The 20,786-nt window shown below is 50.8% G+C and overlaps 1 protein-coding gene across 1 annotated transcript; it reads right to left on the reverse strand.

Annotated features, from left to right (window-relative positions):
- Nucleotides 1–971: 971 nt before the first annotated feature.
- On the reverse strand, nucleotides 972–17,481 carry LOC140374281 (synaptotagmin-11-like). The gene is made up of 6 exons (XM_072461128.1): nucleotides 17,263–17,481; nucleotides 8,142–8,301; nucleotides 6,815–6,990; nucleotides 4,198–4,739; nucleotides 1,632–1,749; nucleotides 972–1,301 (listed from the first exon to the last, which is right to left on the reverse strand). Exons 1-6 carry the CDS (start codon nucleotides 17,294–17,296, stop codon nucleotides 991–993), a joined length of 1,341 nt encoding a protein of 446 aa, XP_072317229.1. The 5' UTR covers nucleotides 17,297–17,481; the 3' UTR covers nucleotides 972–990.
- Nucleotides 17,482–20,786: the final 3,305 nt, after the last annotated feature.

Consider the following 20,786-nt stretch of genomic DNA (forward strand, 5'->3'; position numbering starts at 1 on the left):
GTAACACGCCCCTCCCCCCTGTAACACGCCCCCTCCCCCCTGTAACACGCCCCTCCCCCCTGTAACACGCCCCCTCCCCCCTGTAACACGCCCCTCCCCCCTGTAACACGCCCCCTCCCCATGTAACACGCCCTATCCCCCCTGTAACACGCCCCCTCCCCATGTAACACGCCCTATCCCCCCTGTAACACGCCCCCTGTAACACGCCCCCTCCCCATGTAACACGCCCTATCCCCCATGTAACACGCCCTATCCCCCCTGTAACACGCCCCCTCTAACACGCCCCCTCCCCATGTAACACGCCCTATCCCCCCTGTAACACGCCCCCTCCCCATGTAACACGCCCTATCCCCCCTGTAACACGCCCTATCCCCCCTGTAACACGCCCCCTGTAACACGCCCCCTCCCCATGTAACACGCCCCCTCCCCCCTGTAACACGCCCCTCCCCCCTGTAACACGCCCCCTCCCCCCTGTAACACGCCCCTCCCCCCTGTAACACGCCCCCTCCCCCCTGTAACACGCCCCTCCCCCCTGTAACACGCCCCCTCCCCCCTGTAACACGCCCCTCCCCCCTGTAACACGCCCCCTCCCCCCTGTAACACGCCCCTCCCCCCGCCCCCCTCCCCCTGGTGTCCTCAGAGACTAAAGCGTGAAGTGGAACCTTCAGGTCTGTTTGTAACTGAAGCCGACGTGAGGGAAAACACAGTGATTCTTTTGTTCCGTTTGCAAAGCCTTAAGTATGATCTACATTATGATTATGATTATATATTACATTATGATTATATATTTAAACGTGACTCGTTTGTGGTGCGACGGACACGAGAGCGAGAGGATTTCAACATCAGGTTAAAACGTTAAACGTGAGACTCCTGGACGTCGTCATCGCAGAGTTTTACAACAAAAAGTCCAGGAACAGTTCAAATGAGCGCGATCCTCCCCCTGCATCTGCCCCGCCCCTCAGCATGCCTCCCGCCCCTCGGCCCCGCCCCTCAGAAGTGCGCCAGGCTGTGCCACTTGGAGATCTGGCGCCGCGGGTTCTGGCACACCTCGCTCCAGTGCGCGGCGCCGGACACGGACAGACTGGTCAGGCCCAGCTGCAGACGGCCCAGGACCTGGTTCTTGGTGGTCCGGTCGAAGTCCAGGACCAGGAGCTCGAGGCTGATCTGGGGCAGAAGGTCGGGCGGGATGTCGTAGATGAACGACTCGTTGAACACCGGGTTCAGCGTGCTCTTCTTCACGTGCGTCTTCTTCTTCGCGATGCGTTTGCGTCCGTAAAACACGTTTACCTTCACGTACGGGTCTGAAAGAGAGAAGAGCTTCAGAACTGTCCGGCCCCTGACCAGTCCCTGACCGGTCCCCTGACCAGGTCCGGTCCAGGTCCAGTCCCTGACCAATCCCTGACCAGTCCAGGTCCCGTCCAGGTCCAGTCCCTGACCAGTCCAGGTCCCGTCCAGGTCCAGTCCCTGACCGGTCCAGGTCCAGTCCAGTCCTGGTCCAGTCCAAGTCCAGTCCCTGACCAGTCCCTTACCGGTCCATGTCCAGTCCCTGACCAGTCCCTGACCAGTCCAGGTCCCGTCCAGGTCCAGTCCCTGACCGGTCGGTCCAGTCTAGGTCCAGTCCAGGTTCTCACTTGCAGAGAGGCTGGCGTCCATCTTGGGCAGGTGTCTGGCCTTCAGGACGACCACGCTGAGGCGATGAGACACCGGCTGATAACACAGAGAGGTCAAGAGCTCGCCACAGCCCGAACTCTGCAACCACAAACCAGATCAGGTAAACAAACAAACAAACAAACAAACAAACAGAGCGGTCTAGAACTCAAGATCTGATCCAACAAAAATCTTTGACTCCTGAGCTCGATCTGAGTCACAAAAAGATGTAATTCCAGTGTGAGGGGCGTGGCTAAAGCTAGTGTGTGTGAGGGGCGTGGCTAAAGCTAGTGTGTGTGAGGGGCGTGGCTAAAGCTAGTGTGTGTGAGGGGCGTGGCTAAAGCTAGTGTGTGTGAGGGGCGTGGCTAAAGCTAGTGTGTGTGAGGGGCGTGGCTAAAGCTAGTGTGTGTGAGGGGCGTGGCTAAAGCTAGTGTGTGTCAGGGGCGTGGCTAAAGCTAGTGTGTGTCAGGGGCGTGGCTAAAGCTAGCGTGTGTGAGGGGCGTGGCTAAAGCTAGCGTGTGTGAGGGGCGTGGCTAAAGCTAGTGTGTGTGAGGGGCGTGGCTAAAGCTAGTGTGTGTGAGGGGCGTGGCTAAAGCTAGTGTTTGTGAGGGGCGTGGCTAAAGCTAGTGTGTGTGAGGGGCGTGGCTAAAGCTAGTGTGTGTCAGGGGCGTGGCTAAAGCTAGTGTGTGTCAGGGGCGTGGCTAAAGCTAGCGTGTGTGAGGGGCGTGGCTAAAGCTAGCGTGTGTGAGGGGCGTGGCTAAAGCTAGCGTGTGTGAGGGGCGTGGCTAAAGCTAGTGTGTGTGAGGGGCGTGGCTAAAGCTAGTGTGTGTGAGGGGCGTGGCTAAAGCTAGTGTGTGTGAGGGGCGTGGCTAAAGCTAGTGTGTGTGAGGGGCGTGGCTAAAGCTAGTGTGTGTGAGGGGCGTGGCTAAAGCTAGTGTGTGTGAGGGGCGTGGCTAAAGCTAGTGTGTGTGAGGGGCGTGGCTAAAGCTAGTGTGTGTCAGGGGCGTGGCTAAAGCTAGTGTGTGTCAGGGGCGTGGCTAAAGCTAGCGTGTGTGAGGGGCGTGGCTAAAGCTAGCGTGTGTGAGGGGCGTGGCTAAAGCTAGTGTGTGTGAGGGGCGTGGCTAAAGCTAGTGTGTGTGAGGGGCGTGGCTAAAGCTAGTGTTTGTGAGGGGCGTGGCTAAAGCTAGTGTGTGTGAGGGGCGTGGCTAAAGCTAGTGTGTGTCAGGGGCGTGGCTAAAGCTAGTGTGTGTCAGGGGCGTGGCTAAAGCTAGCGTGTGTGAGGGGCGTGGCTAAAGCTAGCGTGTGTGAGGGGCGTGGCTAAAGCTAGCGTGTGTGAGGGGCGTGGCTAAAGCTAGTGTGTGTGAGGGGCGTGGCTAAAGCTAGTGTGTGTGAGGGGCGTGGCTAAAGCTAGTGTGTGTGAGGGGCGTGGCTAAAGCTAGCGTGTGTGAGGGGCGTGGCTAAAGCTAGCGTGTGTGAGGGGCGTGGCTAAAGCTAGCGTGTGTGAGGGGCGTGGCTAAAGCTAGTGTGTGTGAGGGGCGTGGCTAAAGCTAGTGTGTGTGAGGGGCGTGGCTAAAGCTAGCGTGTGTGAGGGGCGTGGCTAAAGCTAGTGTGTGTGAGGGGCGTGGCTAAAGCTAGCGTGTGTGAGGGGCGTGGCTAAAGCTAGCGTGTGTGAAGGGCGTGGCTAAAGCTAGCGTGTGTGAGGGGCGTGGCTAAAGCTAGTGTGTGTGAGGGGCGTGGCATGTATGACCTGGAAATATCAGATTGTGTTGATGATTGTTAAACTGATCATGTGACTTCAATCTGGATTCTCCATCAAGTGAAACCCACATGGACCAGGACCAGGACCAGGACCAGGACGGAATCCTGAGACAGAGACTTTGCTGTTAAAGAGTGAGACATCGGCTTCACAATAGAACATGTGAGCTCCTGTTTACTGTTACCATGGTGATGCTGCTTCAACACAATAAACAAAGAAACTGCAGTTTGTGTCTCTCTCTCTCTCTGTGTGTGTGTGTGTGTGTGTGTCTCTGTGTGTGTGTCTCTGTGTCTCTCTCTGTGTCTCTGTGTGTCTCTGTGTGTCTCTGTGTGTCTCTGTGTGTGTGTCTCTGTGTGTCTCTCTGTGTGTCTCTCTCTGTGTGTGTGTCTCTGTGTCTCTCTCTGTGTGTCTCTGTGTCTCTCTCTGTGTGTGTCTCTGTGTCTCTCTCTGTGTGTGTCTCTGTGTGTCTCTCTCTGTGTCTCTCTGTGTCTCTGTGTGTCTCTGTGTGTCTCTGTGTCTCTCTCTGTGTGTGTCTCTCTCTCTGTGTGTCTCTCTGTGTGTGTGTCTCTGTGTCTCTCTCTGTGTGTGTGTCTCTGTGTCTCTCTCTGTGTGTGTCTCTGTGTCTCTCTCTGTGTGTGTCTCTGTGTCTCTCTCTGTGTGTGTCTCTGTGTCTCTTTCTCTGTGTGTCTCTGTGTCTCTCTGTGTGTGTGTCTCTGTGTCTCTCTCTGTGTGTGTCTCTGTGTCTCTCTCTCTGTGTGTCTCTGTGTCTCTCTGTGTGTGTGTCTCTGCGTCACCTGCGTGCTGCGGCGGGCGATGTCCTGCGTCAGGTGCACTCGCCCGGTGCTCGGGTCGACGCCCTTCAGTGGGACCAGCGTTTCCCCGATGACGTCGTCGCGGGCGAAGCGGTCGAAGCTGAGCACGAGGAAGTGCAGCGTGAGCTCGGGCAGCGCGCTGTAGCTCACGCCGTAGAAGCTGAACGTCTCGTCGAAGAGCGGCTCCAGCGTCCGGCGCAGGACGCGAGTCTTCACGCGGTGCTTCTTCTCCGGGAGGATGGTCAGCTTCACGTACGGGTCAGAACTGCCCCCACTGACCGCCGGAAGCCCCCGCGCCCCGACCACCGTCACCACCAGCGCCTTCTTAGGAAAGTTATAGTCCACGGTGAGACTGAGCGAGCCCAGGGACTCAGAGCCGGGGTCTGAACTGGGGTCTGAACCCGGGTCTGAACCGGAGTCTGGGCTGGACTCGGACTGGTACTCGGGCCGCCCGGAGAGGGAGGGGCCTGAGGGGTCAGAGGGCGGGGCCAGGTGACCCATCTGCAGCTGTCCATCAACAAGGCCTAAAGGAAGAGAGAGAGTCAAAGATGTTCATACCACAGAGAGGTGTTAGCATGCTCATGTCTGTTAGCATGCTCATGTCTGTTAGCATGCTCATGTCTGTTAGCCTTTTCATGTCTGTTAGCATGCTCATGTTTGTTAGCATGCTCATGTTTGTTAGCATGCTCATGTCTGTTAGCATGCTCATGTCTGTTAGCATGCTCATGTTTGTTAGCATGCTCATGTATGTTAGCATGCTCATGTTTGTTAGCATGGTCATGTCTGTTAGCATGCTCATGTTTGTTAGCATGCTCATGTCTGTTAGCATGCTCATGTATGTTAGCATGCTCATGTTTGTTAGCATGCTCATGTATGTTAGCATGCTCATGTCTGTTAGCATGCTCATGTCTGTTAGCATGCTCATGTTTGTTAGCATGCTCATGTTTGTTAGCATGCTCATGTTTGTTAGCATGCTCATGTTTGTTAGCATGCTCATGTATGTTAGCATGCTCATGTCTGTTAGCATGCTCATGTTTGTTAGCATGCTCATGTTTGTTAGCATGCTCATGTCTGTTAGCATGCTCATGTCTGTTAGCATGCTCATGTATGTTAGCATGCTCATGTACTTATAATCTTATAATTCATGCATTTGTGTCTTCACGTTTGGACTATTGTAACAGTTTGTTTTCCTGTCTTAACAAGAAGGAACTCTCTCGTCTGCAGCTGGTCCAGAACTCTGCAGTGAGGATCTTGACCCGCACAAATAGAAGGGCCACATTTCACCCTCAGAGCCCTTCACTGGAGCCCGTCTCCTACCGGATACAGTTTAAAATTCTTGTTTTAACTTTTAGAGATTTAAATGGTCAGGCCCCATCGTACATCAGCGATCTGATCACACCGTACGCTCCCTCTCGCTCACTAAGGTCCTTGGACCAGGAACTGTTGGTTCCTCGCACCCGTTTTGGGACCAGAGGAGACAGATCCTTCCAGACTGTTCCAGACTCTGGAACCATCTTCCGTTCTCCCTACGGTCACTGGACTCAGTTACTGCTTTTAAGGCTCAGATTAAAACCTTTTTATTTAGTCAAGCCTTTTAAATGCACTTGTTTTACGGACTGATTTGACTGTATATTGTTGTATATGTTTTGTTCACTGTAAGTTTTTTGTGTTTTTATTGTTTTTTTCTGTGTTTTGTGAAGCACTTTGTGACTTCTGTCTGTGAAAGGTGCTATAGAAATAACATTTACTTACTTACTTACTTACATGTTTGTTAGCATGCTCATGTCTGTTAGCATGCTCATGTTTGTTAGCATGCTCATGTCTGTTAGCATGCTCATGTTTGTTAGCATGCTCATGTCTGTTAGCATGCTCATGTTTGTTAGCATGCTCATGTCTGTTAGCATGCTCATGTTTGTTAGCATGCTCATGTTTGTTAGCATGCTCATGTCTGTTAGCATGCTCATGTCTGTTAGCATGCTCATGTTTGTTAGCATGCTCATGTTTGTTAGCATGCTCATGTTTGTTAGCATGCTCATGTTTGTTAGCATGCTCATGTCTGTTAGCATGCTCATGTCTGTTAGCATGCTCATGTTTGTTAGCATGCTCATGTTTGTTAGCATGCTCATGTATATTAGCAAGCTCATGTCTGTTAGCATGCTCATGTCTGTTAGCATGCTCATGTTTGTTAGCATGCTCATGTATATTAGCAAGCTCATGTCTGTTAGCATGCTCATGTCTGTTAGCATGCTCATGTTTGTTAGCATGCTCATGTTTGTTAGCATGCTCATGTATATTAGCAAGCTCATGTCTGTTAGCATGCTCATGTCTGTTAGCATGCTCATGTTTGTTAGCATGCTCATGTATATTAGCAAGCTCATGTCTGTTAGCATGCTCATGTCTGTTAGCATGCTCACGTTTGTTAGCATGCTCATGTTTGTTAGCTTCAATGTGACAGTGACTCTAGTTCTGAAACTTATGAATTCATAGTAGTGAAAGATTCAAACGCTCTGAAAACATGAAGTAAGTGAACGAGCTGTTTTTAACCTGTTTTCTCACGTCCAGCAGGCTGTTTTTACGTGACATTCTGGTGTTTTCTTACCGTCCAGCAGGCTGTCAGCGGCGTCCACGTGCACTCGGCTGCGGCGCTCTGTTTCTCGCCTCACGCTGCGGACGATGCGTTTGCTTCCTCCTCCGGACTCGGGACAAACACTGATGCGTTTGCTGCCGCTCAGGGACTCGGGGTAAATACTGATGCCCTTCAGCATGTGGATGAACCTGCAGGGGGCGCCAGAGCAGGAAACACAGCTTTAATAATACGTAATATGTGGGTTATGTTATGCGTGTTCAAATGCACTGTGGGCGTGTTCAAATGCACTGTGGGTGTGTTCAAATGCACTGTGGGCGTGTTCAAATGCACTGTGGGTGTGTTCCAATGCACTATGGGCGTGTTCAAATGCACTGTGGGCGTGTTCCAATGCACTGTGGGCGTGTTCAAATGCACTGTGGGCGTGTTCCAATGCACTGTGGGCGTGTTCAAATGCACTGTGGGCGTGTTCAAATGCACTGTGGGCGTGTTCAAATGCACTGTGGGCGTGTTCAAATGCACTGTGGGCGTGTTCAAATGCACTGTGGGCGTATTCAAATGCACTGTGGGCGTGTTCAAATGCACTGTGGGCGTATTCAAATGCATAGTGGGTGTGTTCAAATGCACTGTGGGCGTATTCAAATGCACTGTGGGCGTGTTCAAATGCACTGTGGGCGTATTCAAATGCATTGTGGGTGTGTTCAAATGCACTGTGGGCGTGTTCAAATGCACTGTGGGCGTATTCAAATGCACTGTGGGCGTGTTCAAATGCACAGTGGGCGTATTCAAATGCACTGTGGGCGTGTTCAAATGCACTGTGGGCGTGTTCAAATGCACTGTGGGCGTGTTCAAATGCACTGTGGGCGTGTTGAAATGCACTGTGGGCGTGTTCAAATGCACTGTGGGCGTGTTGAAATGCACTGTGGGCGTGTTCAAATGCACTGTGGGCGTGTTCAAATGCACTGTGGGCGTGTTGAAATGCACCGTGGGCGTGTTCAAATGCACTGTGGGCGTGTTCAAATGCATTGTGGGCGTGTTCAAATGCACCGTGGGCGTGTTCAAATGCACTGTGGGCGTGTTCGAATGCATTGTGGGCGTGTTTAAATGCACCGTGGGCGTGTTCAAATGCATTGTGGGCGTGTTCAAATGCACTGTGGGCGTGTTCTAATGCACTGTGGGCGTATTCGAATGCACTGTGGGCGTGTTCCAATGCACTGTGGGCGTGTTCCAATGCACTGTGGGCGTATTCGAATGCACTGTGGGCGTGTTCGAATGCACTGTGGGCGTGTTCAAATGTGGGCGTGTTCAAATGCACTGTGGGCGTGTTCAAATGTGGGCGGACCTGTAGGGCGGATCCTCGGTGTCGCAGTATCGATCGGGATGAAGTTTGTACCGAGACGAACTGTAACGACGCTGACAGAAGGACCAGAGCAGAACCAGGACCAGAACCACCAGAACCAAGAGACCGGCCCCCAAGAACCCAGCCAAGACCGGGGACATGCCTGTGAAGAGAGAGAGACCGTGTCAGAACCAGAACCAGAACCAGAACCAGGACCGGGACCAGAACAAGGACCAGAACCGGGATCGGGACCAGAACCGGGACCGGGACCAGGACCGGGACCGGGACCAGGACCGGGACCAGAACAAGGACCAGAACCAGGACCGGGACCGGAACCAGGACCAGGACCAGAACCAGGACCAGGACCGGGACCAGAACCAGGACAGGGACCAGGACCACGACCAGAACCGGGACCGGGACCAGGACCAGGACCAGAACCAGGACCAGGACCGGGACCAGAACAAGGACCAGAACCGGGACCAGAACAAGGACCAGAACCGGGATCGGGACCAGAACCGGGACCGGGACCAGGACCGGGACCAGAACAAGGACCAGAACCAGGACCGGGACCGGAACCAGGACCAGGACCAGAACCAGGACCAGGACCGGGACCAGAACCAGGACCGGGACCAGGACCACGACCAGAACCGGGACCAGGACCAGGACCAGAACCAGGACCAGGACCGGGACCAGAACAAGGACCAGAACCGGGACCAGAACAAGGACCAGAACCGGGACCGGGACCAGGACCGGGACCAGAACAAGGACCAGAACCAGGACCGGGACCGGAACCAGGACCAGGACCAGAACCAGGACCAGGACCGGGACCGGGACCAGAACCAGGACCGGGACCAGGACCATGACCAGAACCGGGACCGGGACCGGGACCAGGACCAGAACCAGGACCAGGACCAGGACCAGGATCGGGACCAGGACCGGGACCAGAACAAGGACCAGAACCAGGACCGGGACCGGGACCAGGACCAGGACCAGGACCAGAACCAGAACAAGAACCGGAACCAGGACCGGGACCAGGACCAGAACCAGGACCGGGACCAGGACCGGAACCAGGACCGGGACCAGAACCAGAACCAGGACCAGGACCAGGACCAGGACCAGGACCAGGACCAGGACCAAAGTAAAGTGAACGGCGCGCGGAGGCTAAAGCTGCAAAAGAACTAGTGTCAAAACTTGATCCTCATTTGGTCAAATCTTGATACAAAACAAATGCCATCGAGAGGACAGAATGTGAGCTTTTCAGGACAGTTTTCGAACGATCTTGAAATGATTTGGTGTTTGTTCAGTTTTTATCCATGAACACAAACGTCCAGCCTCTTTTGCAGCGGTCAGGAAAACAGCAGACGCATGTATTTGGACCATTATGAGTAAATGTAATAAGAACATTCCACACGCTTGATAAAAAGAGAACACAAACAGCTTCTCCAAAGTCTTGAATAATGTCAGTGTTTTCCATCTTTGTTTGAAACACTACATTTAAAACCGTCTGTCGCCTTAACCCGACCGACCCGGTATAAAACCAAAAAAACAAACAAATCTTTTATTTTTCGTTCTTTCCTAAAGCGTAGTGTACAATATCTTTATAGCGCTGGTAAACTTATCTTTCATCTCGAAGGAAAAATAACACATTGTGCGGCGCAGGTGCGTCTTCATTTTGGGTCCTCCATGTGCATTAAACAGACCCTACGGGAGGGAACTATATTGTCTTTAACCTGTCAGTTTGCCTCTGTCAGCGCCACTGCCCTCGCCACCGCTCATGTTGTCCTCTATCATGGAGTCGCGTCATTTAAATTTGACTTATGCAATGCATTCTGGGATTGAAACACGCCCAGCAGCGTCATCACAACAAACATGGCGGCGCCCGTGTCCCCCGCATGTTCCCCCCGCTCGCCTTCACTACCAAAATAAAGACTGTTGAAGCCTCTGACCCCTGGACTGTTGAAGCCTGACCCCTGGACTGTTGAAGCCTCTGACCCCTGGACTGTTGAAGCCCTTGACCCCTGGACTGTTGAAGCCTCTGACCCCTGGACTGTTGAAGCCTCTGACCCCTGGACTGTTGAAGCCTGACCCCTGGACTGTTGAAGCCTCTGACCCCTGGACTGTTGAAGCCCTTGACCCCTGGACTGTTGAAGCCTCTGACCCCTGGACTGTTGAAGCCTCTGACCCCTGGACTGTTGAAGCCTCTGACCCCTGGACTGTTGAAGCCTCTGACCCCTGGACTGTTGAAGCCTCTGACCCCTGGACTGTTGAAGCCTCTGACCCCTGGACTGTTGAAGCCTCTGACCCCTGGACTGTTGAAGTCTGACCCCTGGACTGTTGAAGCCTCTGACCTCTGGACTGTTGAAGCCTCTGACCCCTGGACTGTTGAAGCCTCTGACCTCTGGACTGTTGAAACCTGACCCCTGGACTGTTGAAGCCTCTGACCCCTGGACTGTTGAAGCCTCTGACCCCTGGACTGTTGAAGCCTCTGACCCCTGGACTGTTGAAGCCTGACCCCTGGACTGTTGAAGCCTCTGACCCCTGGATTGTTGAAGCCTCTGACCCCTGGACTGTTGAAGCCTCTGACCCCTGGATTGTTGAAGCCTCTGACCCCTGGACTGTTGAAGCCTGACCCCTGGACTGTTGAAGCCTCTGACCCCTGGACTGTTGAAGCCTCTGACCCCTGGACTGTTGAAGCCTCTGACCCCTGGACTGTTGAAGCCTCTGACCCCTGGACTGTTGAAGCCTCTGACCCCTGGACTGTTGAAGCCTGACCCCTGGACTGTTGAAGCCTCTGACCCCTGGACTGTTGAAGCCTCTGACCCCTGGACTGTTGAAGCCTCTGACCCCTGGACTGTTGAAGCCTCTGACCCCTGGACTGTTGAAGCCTCTGACCCCTGGACTGTTGAAGCCTCTGACCTCTGGACTGTTGAAGCCTGACCCCTGGACTGTTGAAGCCTCTGACCCCTGGACTGTTGAAGCCTCTGACCTCTGGACTGTTGAAGCCTGACCCCTGGACTGTTGAAGCCTCTGACCCCTGGACTGTTGAAGCCTCTGACCTCTGGACTGTTGAAGCCTGACCCCTGGACTGTTGAAGCCTCTGACCCCTGGACTGTTGAAGCCTCTGACCCCTGGACTGTTGAAGTCTGAGCCCTGGACTGTTGAAGCCTCTGACCCCTGGACTGTTGAAGCCTCTGACCTCTGGACTGTTGAAACCTGACCCCTGGACTGTTGAAGCCTCTGACCCCTGGACTGTTGAAGCCTCTGACCCCTGGACTGTTGAAGCCTGACCCCTGGACTGTTGAAGCCTCTGACCCCTGGATTGTTGAAGCCTCTGACCCCTGGACTGTTGAAGCCTCTGACCCCTGGATTGTTGAAGCCTCTGACCCCTGGACTGTTGAAGCCTGACCCCTGGACTGTTGAAGCCTCTGACCCCTGGACTGTTGAAGCCTCTGACCCCTGGACTGTTGAAGCCTCTGACCCCTGGACTGTTGAAGCCTCTGACCCCTGGACTGTTGAAGCCTCTGACCCCTGGACTGTTGAAGCCTGACCCCTGGACTGTTGAAGCCTCTGACCCCTGGACTGTTGAAGCCTCTGACCCCTGGACTGTTGAAGCCTCTGACCCCTGGACTGTTGAAGCCTCTGACCTCTGGACTGTTGAAGCCTGACCCCTGGACTGTTGAAGCCTCTGACCCCTGGACTGTTGAAGTCTGACCCCTGGACTGTTGAAGCCTGACCCCTGGACTGTTGAAGCCTCTGACCCCTGGACTGTTGAAGCCTCTGACCCCTGGACTGTTGAAGCCTGACCCCTGGACTGTTGAAGCCTCTGACCCCTGGACTGTTGAAGCCTCTGACCCCTGGACTGTTGAAGCCTGACCCCTGGACTGTTGAAGCCTCTGACCCCTGGACTGTTGAAGTCTGACCCCTGGACTGTTGAAGCCTCTGACCCCTGGACTGTTGAAGCCTCTGACCCCTGGACTGTTGAAGCCTCTGACTCCTGGACTGTTGAAGTCTGACCCCTGGACTGTTGAAGCCTGACCCCTGGACTGTTGAAGCCCTTGACCCCTGGACTGTTGAAGCCTCTGACCCCTGGACTGTTGAAGCCTCTGACCCCTGGACTGTTGAAGCCTCTGACCCCTGGACTGTTGAAGCCTGACCCCTGGACTGTTGAAGCCTGACCCCTGGACTGTTGAAGCCTGACCCCTGGACTGTTGAAGCCTCTGACCCCTGGACTGTTGAAGTCTGACCCCTGGACTGTTGAAGCCTCTGACCCCTGGACTGTTGAAGCTTGACCCCTGGACTGTTGAAGCTTGACCCCTGGACTGTTGAAGCTTGACCCCTGGACTGTTGAAGCTTGACCCCTGGTGGTCACTCCGAGTCAAAAAATGGCAACATTTGGATCTTTTTTTTTTGCCTTCAAAGTTAAAAAAATAAGAATTTACCGTCCGACCCACTTGAAACATGTCGGTCGGGTCACAGCAAACTTTGAACTTGAACTATGAACTTTACTCCAAGAATCCCAAGCATTTTAGAGTCAAGTCCAGGTCAAGTCCAGGTCAGGTCCAGGTCGGGTCCAGGTCGAGTCCAGGTCAAGTCCAGGTCAAGACCAGGTCGAGTCCAGGTCAGGTCCAGGTCAAGTCCAGGTCAAGACCAGGTCAGGTCCAGGTCAAGTCCAGGTCAAGTCCAGGTCAGGTCCAGGTCGAGTCCAGGTCAGGTCCAGGTCAAGTCCAGGTCAAGACCAGGTCAGGTCCAGGTCAAGTCCAGGTCAAGTCCAGGTCAGGTCCAGGTCGAGTCCAGGTCGAGTCCAGGTCGAGTCCAGGTCAGGTCCAGGTCAGGTCCAGGTCGAGTCCAGGTCGAGTCCAGGTCAAGTCCAGGTCAAGTCCAGGTCAAGTCCAGGTCGAGTCCAGGTCGAGTCCAGGTCGAGTCCAGGTCGAGTCCAGGTCAGGTCCAGGTCGAGTCCAGGTCGAGTCCAGGTCGAGTCCAGGTCAGGTCCAGGTCAAGTCCAGGTCAAGTCCAGGTCAGGTCCAGGTCGAGTCCAGGTCGAGTCCAGGTCGAGTCCAGGTCAGGTCCAGGTCAGGTCCAGGTCGAGTCCAGGTCAGGTCCAGGTCAAGTCCAGGTCAAGTCCAGGTCAAGTCCAGGTCAAGTCCAGGTCGAGTCCAGGTCGAGTCCAGGTCGAGTCCAGGTCGAGTCCAGGTCAGGTCCAGGTCAAGTCCAGGTCGAGTCCAGGTCCAGGTCCAGGTCCAGGTCCAGGTCCAAGTCAAGTCCAGGTCCAGGTCCGGGTCCAGGTCCAAGTCAAGTCCAGGTCGAGTCCAGGTCGAGTCCAGGTCCAGGTCCAAGTCAAGTCCAGGTCGAGTCCAGGTCGAGTCCAGGTCGAGTCCAGGTCGAGTCCAGGTCCAGGTCCAGGTCCAGGTCCAGGTCCAGGTCCAGGTCCAGGTCCAAGTCAAGTCAAGTCCAGGTCCAGGTCCAGGTCCAGGTCCAGGTCCAGGTCCAGGTCCAGGTCCAGGTCCAGGTCCAGGTCCAGGTCCAGGTCCAGGTCTGTCTCCAACAGAAGAACACATTTCAGAGCTGATGGTCACGTGACAAAAACACCGGTGACACAGAAGAACGTGTGTTTGTCCCGGGACATGACGTCAGCCCCTCCCCCGCCGGGAGCCCCTCCCCCACCGGGAGCCCCTCCCCCGCCGGGAGCCCCTCCCCCGCCGGGAGCGCCTCATCCTCGGCCTCTCGCAGCTACACGCTCCAGCAACCACATTCACACAAAAAAGACTAAAAAAAGACCAAGAATCATCCCAAAACATGAGATATAAAATCATCTAAAACCAGCAGGGAAAACAGCAACGCTACTAAAGCTGAGAGAAATGAGGCTAAAGCTGAGAGAAATGAGACTAAAGCTGAGAGAAATGAGGCTAAAGCTGAGAGAAATGAGACTAAAGCTGAGAGAAATGAGGCTAAAGCTGAGAGAAATGAGACTAAAGCTGAGAGAAATGAGACTAAAGCTGAGAGAAATGAGACTAAAGCTGAGAGAAATGAGGCTAAAGCTGAGAGAAATGAGGCTAAAGCTGAGAGAAATGAGGCTAAAGCTGAGAGAAATGAGGCTAAAGCTGAGAGAAATGAGGCTAAAGCTGAGAGAAATGAGGCTAAAGCTGAGAGAAATGAGACTAAAGCTGAGAGAAATGAGGCTAAAGCTGAGAGAAATGAGGCTAAAGCTGAGAGAAATGAGGCTAAAGCTGAGAGAAATGAGGCTAAAGCTGAGAGAAATGAGGCTAAAGCTGAGAGAAATGAGACTAAAGCTGAGAGAAATGAGGCTAAAGCTGAGAGAAATGAGGCTAAAGCTGAGATAAATGAGACTAAAGCTGAGATAAATGAGACTAAAGCTGAGATAAATGAGACTAAAGCTGAGAGAAATGAGACTAAAGCTGAGAGAAATGAGACTAAAGCTGAGAGAAATGAGACTAAAGCTGAGAGAAATGAGGCTAAAGCTGAGAGAAATGAGACTAAAGCTGAGAGAAATGAGACTAAAGCTGAGAGAAATGAGACTAAAGCTGAGAGAAATGAGACTAAAGCTGAGAGAAATGAGACTAAAGCTGAGATAAATGAGACTAAAGCTGAGAGAAATGAGACTAAAGCTGAGAGAAATGAGACTAAAGCTGAGAGAAATGAGGCTAAAGCTGAGAGAAATGAGGCTAAAGCTGAGAGAAATGAGACTAAAGCTGAGAGAAATGAGGCTAAAGCTGAGATAAATGAGACTAAAGCTGAGAGAAATGAGGCTAAAGCTGAGAGAAATGAGGCTAAAGCTGAGAGAAATGAGACTAAAGCTGAGAGAAATGAGACTAAAGCTGAGAGAAATGAGACTAAAGCTGAGAGAAATGAGACTAAAGCTGAGAGAAATGAGGCTAAAGCTGAGAGAAATGAGACTAAAGCTGAGAGAAATGAGACTAAAGCTGAGAGAAATGAGACTAAAGCTGAGAGAAATGAGACTAAAGCTGAGAGAAATGAGGCTAAAGCTGAGAGAAATGAGACTAAAGCTGAGAGAAATGAGACTAAAGCTGAGAGAAATGAGACTAAAGCTGAGATAAATGAGGCTAAAGCTGAGAGAAATGAGACTAAAGCTGAGAGAAATGAGACTAAAGCTGAGAGAAATGAGGCTAAAGCTGAGAGAAATGAGGCTAAAGCTGAGAGAAATGAGGCTAAAGCTGAGAGAAATGAGACTAAAGCTGAGATAAATGAGACTAAAGCTGAGAGAAATGAGGCTAAAGCTGAGAGAAATGAGGCTAAAGCTGAGAGAAATGAGACTAAAGCTGAGAGAAATGAGACTAAAGCTGAGAGAAATGAGACTAAAGCTGAGAGAAATGAGACTAAAGCTGAGAGAAATGAGGCTAAAGCTGAGAGAAATGAGGCTAAAGCTGAGATAAATGAGACTAAAGCTGAGAGAAATGAGGCTAAAGCTGAGAGAAATGAGGCTAAAGCTGAGAGAAATGAGACTAAAGCTGAGAGAAATGAGGCTAAAGCTGAGAGAAATGAGACTAAAGCTGAGAGAAATGAGGCTAAAGCTGAGAGAAATGAGGCTAAAGCTGAGATAAATGAGACTAAAGCTGAGAGAAATGAGGCTAAAAGTGTTGGGAATAAACAGGATCCGCCCAGGGATCCAAACGTGGACTGAACCCAACTTTAATTCACCAGAACTGGACCAAACCAGGACTAAACCAGGTCTAAACCAGGACTAAACCTGGACTAAACCAGGACTAAACCTAGACTAAACCAGGACTAAACCTGGACTAAACCCAGACTAAACCAGGACTAAACCCGGACTAAACCAGGACTAAACCAGGACTAAACCTGGACTAAACCTGGACTAAACCTAGACTAAACCAGGACTAAACCAGGACTAAAACAGGACTAAACCAGGACTAAACCAGGACTAAACCTGGACTAAACCAGGACTAAACCTGGACTAAACCTAGACTAAACCAGGACTAAACCTGGACTAAACCAGGACTAAACCTGGACTAAACCAGGACTAAACCTGGTCTAAACCAGGACTAAACCTGGACTAAACCAGGACTAAACCTGGACTAAACCCGGACTAAACCTGGTCTAAACCAGGACTAAACCTGGTCTAAACCAGGACTAAACCAGGTCTAAACCAGGACTAAACCTGGACCAAACCAGGACTAAACCAGGTCTAAACCACGACTAAACCAGGACTAAACCAGGACTAAACCTGGACTAAACCAGGTCTAAACCAGGACTAAACCTGGACTAAACCAGGACTAAACCTAGAGTAAACCAGGACTAAACCAGGACTAAACCTGGACTAAACCAGGACTAAACCAGGACTAAACCTAGACTAAACCAGGACTGAACCAGGTCTAAACCAGGGCTAAACCAGGTCTAAACCTGGACTAAACCAGGACTAAACCAGGTCTAAACCTGGACAAAACCAGGACTAAACCAGGTCTAAACCTGGACTAAACCAGGACTAAACCTGGTCTAAACCAGGACTAAACCTGGACTAAACCAGGACTAAACCTGGACTAAACCCGGACTAAACCAGGACTAAACCAGGACTAAACCAGGACTAAACCTGGACTAAACCCGGACTAAACCTAGACTAAACCAGGACTAAACCAGGTCTAAACCTGGACTAAACCAGGACTAAACCTGGACTAAACCAGGTCTAAACCTGGTCTAAACCAGGACTAAACCTGGATTAAACCCGGACTAAACCTAGACTAAACCAGGACTAAACCTGGACTAAACCCGGACTAAACCTAGACTAAACCTGGACTAAACCAGGTCTAAACCAGGGCTAAACCAGGTCTAAACCTGGACTAAACCAGGACTAAACCAGGTCTAAAACTGGACTAAACCAGGACAAACCCAGGTCTAAACCTGGACTAAACCAGGACTAAACCTGGTCTAAACCAGGACTAAACCAGGACTAAACCTGGTCTAAACCAGGACTAACCCTGGACTAAACCAGGAGTAAACCAGGACTAAACCTGGACTAAACCCGGACCATCCCGGGCCCCGTGAGGCCACTGTCCCCGGGAAACAGCGGCTCTGTCCCGCGGGCAGGGCCGCTGTTTCCACCCGCCGTTTCCCCGTGTGTCCGGGCCTCACTCACCGTACGAGGGCCGGAGCTCCGTGACGTCCGCCATTTTGTGGGTGAGACGCGACAGGACGAAGGACGACAGACGCGCGCGGCCTCCCGTTACTTCACTTCCATAAAGAGACGCGGCGGAGACGCGGAGACGCGGCGGTGACGCGGCGGAGACGCGGCGGCGGAGCGGATCACGGGCGCGGTCAGACGGACACGCCTCGGTGCGGCTCGGTACTGCCCGGTGCGGCTCGGTGCGGCTCGGTGATGGAGATGGGAGGATACAGGGAGCATGCGCAAAAGCCTCTGACAAAGGCGCGCGCAGATCCGCTGTGGAGACAGAGCATCACTCCGGCCTAGAGAACAGTTGTTTATTGATGCTTTTATTGCACTGAAAAACCTTTAAAACTCTGTGTTCACATGAGCTGCCTCTCCACAAACCTGACATGGAAACATTATACTTGGGCTGAATACATGAATGCCATACTGTGGAATATTAAAATATTATTAAATATTATTCAAATATTCCACAGTATGGCATTCATGCATTCATTTGCTTCAGACCTGGTTTAGTCCTGGTTTAGTCCTGGTTTGGACCTGGTTTAGACCTGGTTTGGACCTGGTTTAGTCCTGGTTTAGTCCTGGTTTAGTCCTGGTTTAGACCTGTTTTAGACCTGGTTTAGACCTGGTTTAGTCCTGGTTTAGACCTGGTTTAGTCCTGGTTTAGTCCTGGTTTAGACCTGGTTTAGACCTGGTTTAGTCCTGGTTTAGACCTGTTTTAGACCTGGTTTAGTCCTGGTTTGGACCTAGTTTAGTCCTGGTTTAGTCCTGGTTTAGACCTGGTTTAGACCTGGTTTAGTCCTGGTTTAGACCTGGTTTAGACCTGGTTTAGTCCTGGTTTAGTCCTGGTTTAGTCCTGGTTTAGTCTTTGCAAACTCGCTCAGAGTGAGACGTCACAATCACAGTAAATCCTTACGTAACGTCACGTTGGGACTTTTAAAAACACATTTAAAAGTGTTTAAAAGCTCTTTATCTTCATTAGGATGAATATTACTTTCAATGATTTTCTCATGTTCTCTCCAAAGTCTGATCCCCCCCTCCCCAGACACTTCCTTTTTCATTATTAAATTACAAGATATCTATAATAATGAAACATAACATAAACATAACTGACATTTAATCATGATATATATATATATATATATATATATATATATATATATATATTCAATATATTAATAAAAAGTAAAAAATAATAATAACAATAGTAACACTCTTATTTACAGATGTTATATGGACAGAGAATAATGCACCAAGATGATTGACATTATGTATTGCACATGGTCAGGTCACATGATCAGGTCACATGATCAGGTCACATGGTCAGGTCACATGATCAGGTCACATGATCAGGTCACATGATCAGGTCACATGATCAGGTCACATGATCAGGTCACATGGTCAGGTCACATGATCAGGTCACATGATCAGGTCACATGATCAGGTCACATGATCAGGTCACATGGTCAGGTCACATGGTCAGGTCACATGATCAGGTCACATGGTCAGGTCACATGGTCAGGTCACATGGTCAGGTGCAGACGACACTCAGCTGTATTTATCAATGAACCTGATCAGAGCGATCAAGTACAGACTTAGAGCTTGTGTGAAGGAGATAAAAACCTGGATGACACTAAACTACCTGCTTCTTAACCCTGAACAAACCGAGGTCATTGTGCTGGTCCTAAACATGTACGAGACGCTCTATCAGAGCAGATAGTCTCACTGGACAATGTCAGTGAAGCCTCCAGTTCTACTGTAAGAAACCTCAGAGTCTGAAATAAAGCTCATATAAATCAATCTTGTAAAACAGACTCTTTCCATTTGCACAACAAGAGCCAAAATCAGAAGAATCCGGCCTAAAAGTGAAGCTGAAACGTCTCCTGCATTTGTAACGACTAGATTCTCCTGTAACTCCTGCTCACAGCAGGTCCTAAAAGCTCCATAAAAAGCTTTAACTGGTTCAAAATGCAGCAGCAAGATTACAAACAGGAACTAACAGAAGAGAGCACATTACACCGGTGCTGGAGTCTCTTCACTGGCTCCTGTCCAGTTTAGAATCAAATTTAAAATTCTACTCTTGACCTACAAAGCCATAAATGACATGGCCCCTCCCACCTCAAAGATGCTCTAGAACCATATCATCCAAACAGAGCTCTTCGCTCTCAGAATGCCGGCCTTCTGGTGATGCCAAGAGTCTCTAAAAGTACTGTAGGAGGCAGAGCGTTTAGCTCCCAAGCTCCTGTGTTATGGAATCAGCTCCCGACCCATGTTAAATATGCTGACACAGTCTCTTCATTTAAGTCCAGGCTTAAAACGTTCCTCTTTGAAATGTCTTATGGTCAGACCAGTTAGGAACAGAAACATAAACCCACAGCTTCAGCTCCGCTGCCCTAGCAGCAACTCTGGGGGAAGTATGAAGCTTGAGCTCTGTCCTCTTCTTCTGACTTATTCTATCAAACAATATTTATTTTTTAATTCCACTTGCAAACTGTTCACCGCCTTCTTTGTCTCACTCCTGAGGACCTGTGGACCCAGATGTCCCTCTCCTGGTGAAGTGTCCCTGCCCCGTGTGGACGGTCCCTCATCTGCCTGAAGAGTGGCTCCAGCTCCAGTCTCCCTCACGTCTGTGAGAGTCACATCCTCCTTCACTGGAACTAACACAGGGACATACGCTTTTGTCCCAAAGAGGTTTTTTTTGTAGTTTTTCCTGGTCAAGAAGGAGAGTCTAAGGACAGAGGACCTGGGACATCGTCCCTCGTCCCCACAGACATTGTCTGACTTCATCGCCCTCAGAGGCAACTGTTGTTGTGATTTTGGGCCTTACAAAAATAAATTGATTTGATGATTTGATTTGAGTATTGCACATGGGTATGACAGTATTGCACATGGGTATGACAGTATTGCACATGGGTATGACAGTATTGCACATGGGTATGACAGTATTGCACATGGGTATGACAGTATTGCACATGGGTATGACAGTATTGCACATGGGTATGACAGTATTGCACATGAGTATGTCAGTATTGCACATGGGTATGACAGTATTGCACATGGGTATGACAGTATTGCACATGGGTATGACAGTATTGCACATGGGCATGACAGTATTGCACATGGGTATGACAGTATTGCACATGGGTATGACAGTATTGCACATGGGTATGTCAGTATTGCACATGGATATGACAGTATTGCATATGGGTATGTCAGTATTGCACATGGGTATGACAGTATTGCACATGGGTATGACAGTATTGCACATGGGTATGACAGTATTGCACATGGGTATGACAGTATTGCACATGGATATGTCAGTATTGCACATGGGTATGACAGTATTGCACATGAGTATGTCAGTATTGCACATGGGTATGACAGTATTGCAATACAAATAAATAAAAACAGAATACAAAATGTGCAAGAATTTATGTTGATTTTATCATTTTCAAATTATTACCAGTTTCATTTTTATTGTACATGAATAA

This window comes from Eucyclogobius newberryi, unplaced genomic scaffold (genome assembly GCF_026437365.1).
Source record: "Eucyclogobius newberryi isolate DKJ021-1_F unplaced genomic scaffold, fEucNew1.0.hap1 SCAF_3, whole genome shotgun sequence".
NCBI lineage: Eukaryota > Metazoa > Chordata > Actinopteri > Gobiiformes > Gobiidae > Eucyclogobius > Eucyclogobius newberryi.

What these genes read in the sequence shown, in the direction of transcription:
- LOC140374281 (XM_072461128.1), bottom strand. Translation starts at nt 17,296, where the DNA reads ATGGCGGACGTCACGGAGCTCCGGCCCTCGTACG. An exon ending in CGCTGACAGCCTGCTGGACG is followed by an intron (nt 4,740 to 6,814) that starts GTAAGAAAACAC and finishes CTCTTCCTTTAG; the next exon opens with GCCTTGTTGATGGACAGCTG. An exon ending in GGACGCCAGCCTCTCTGCAA is followed by an intron (nt 1,302 to 1,631) that starts GTGAGAACCTGG and finishes TCTCTCTTTCAG; the next exon opens with ACCCGTACGTGAAGGTAAAC.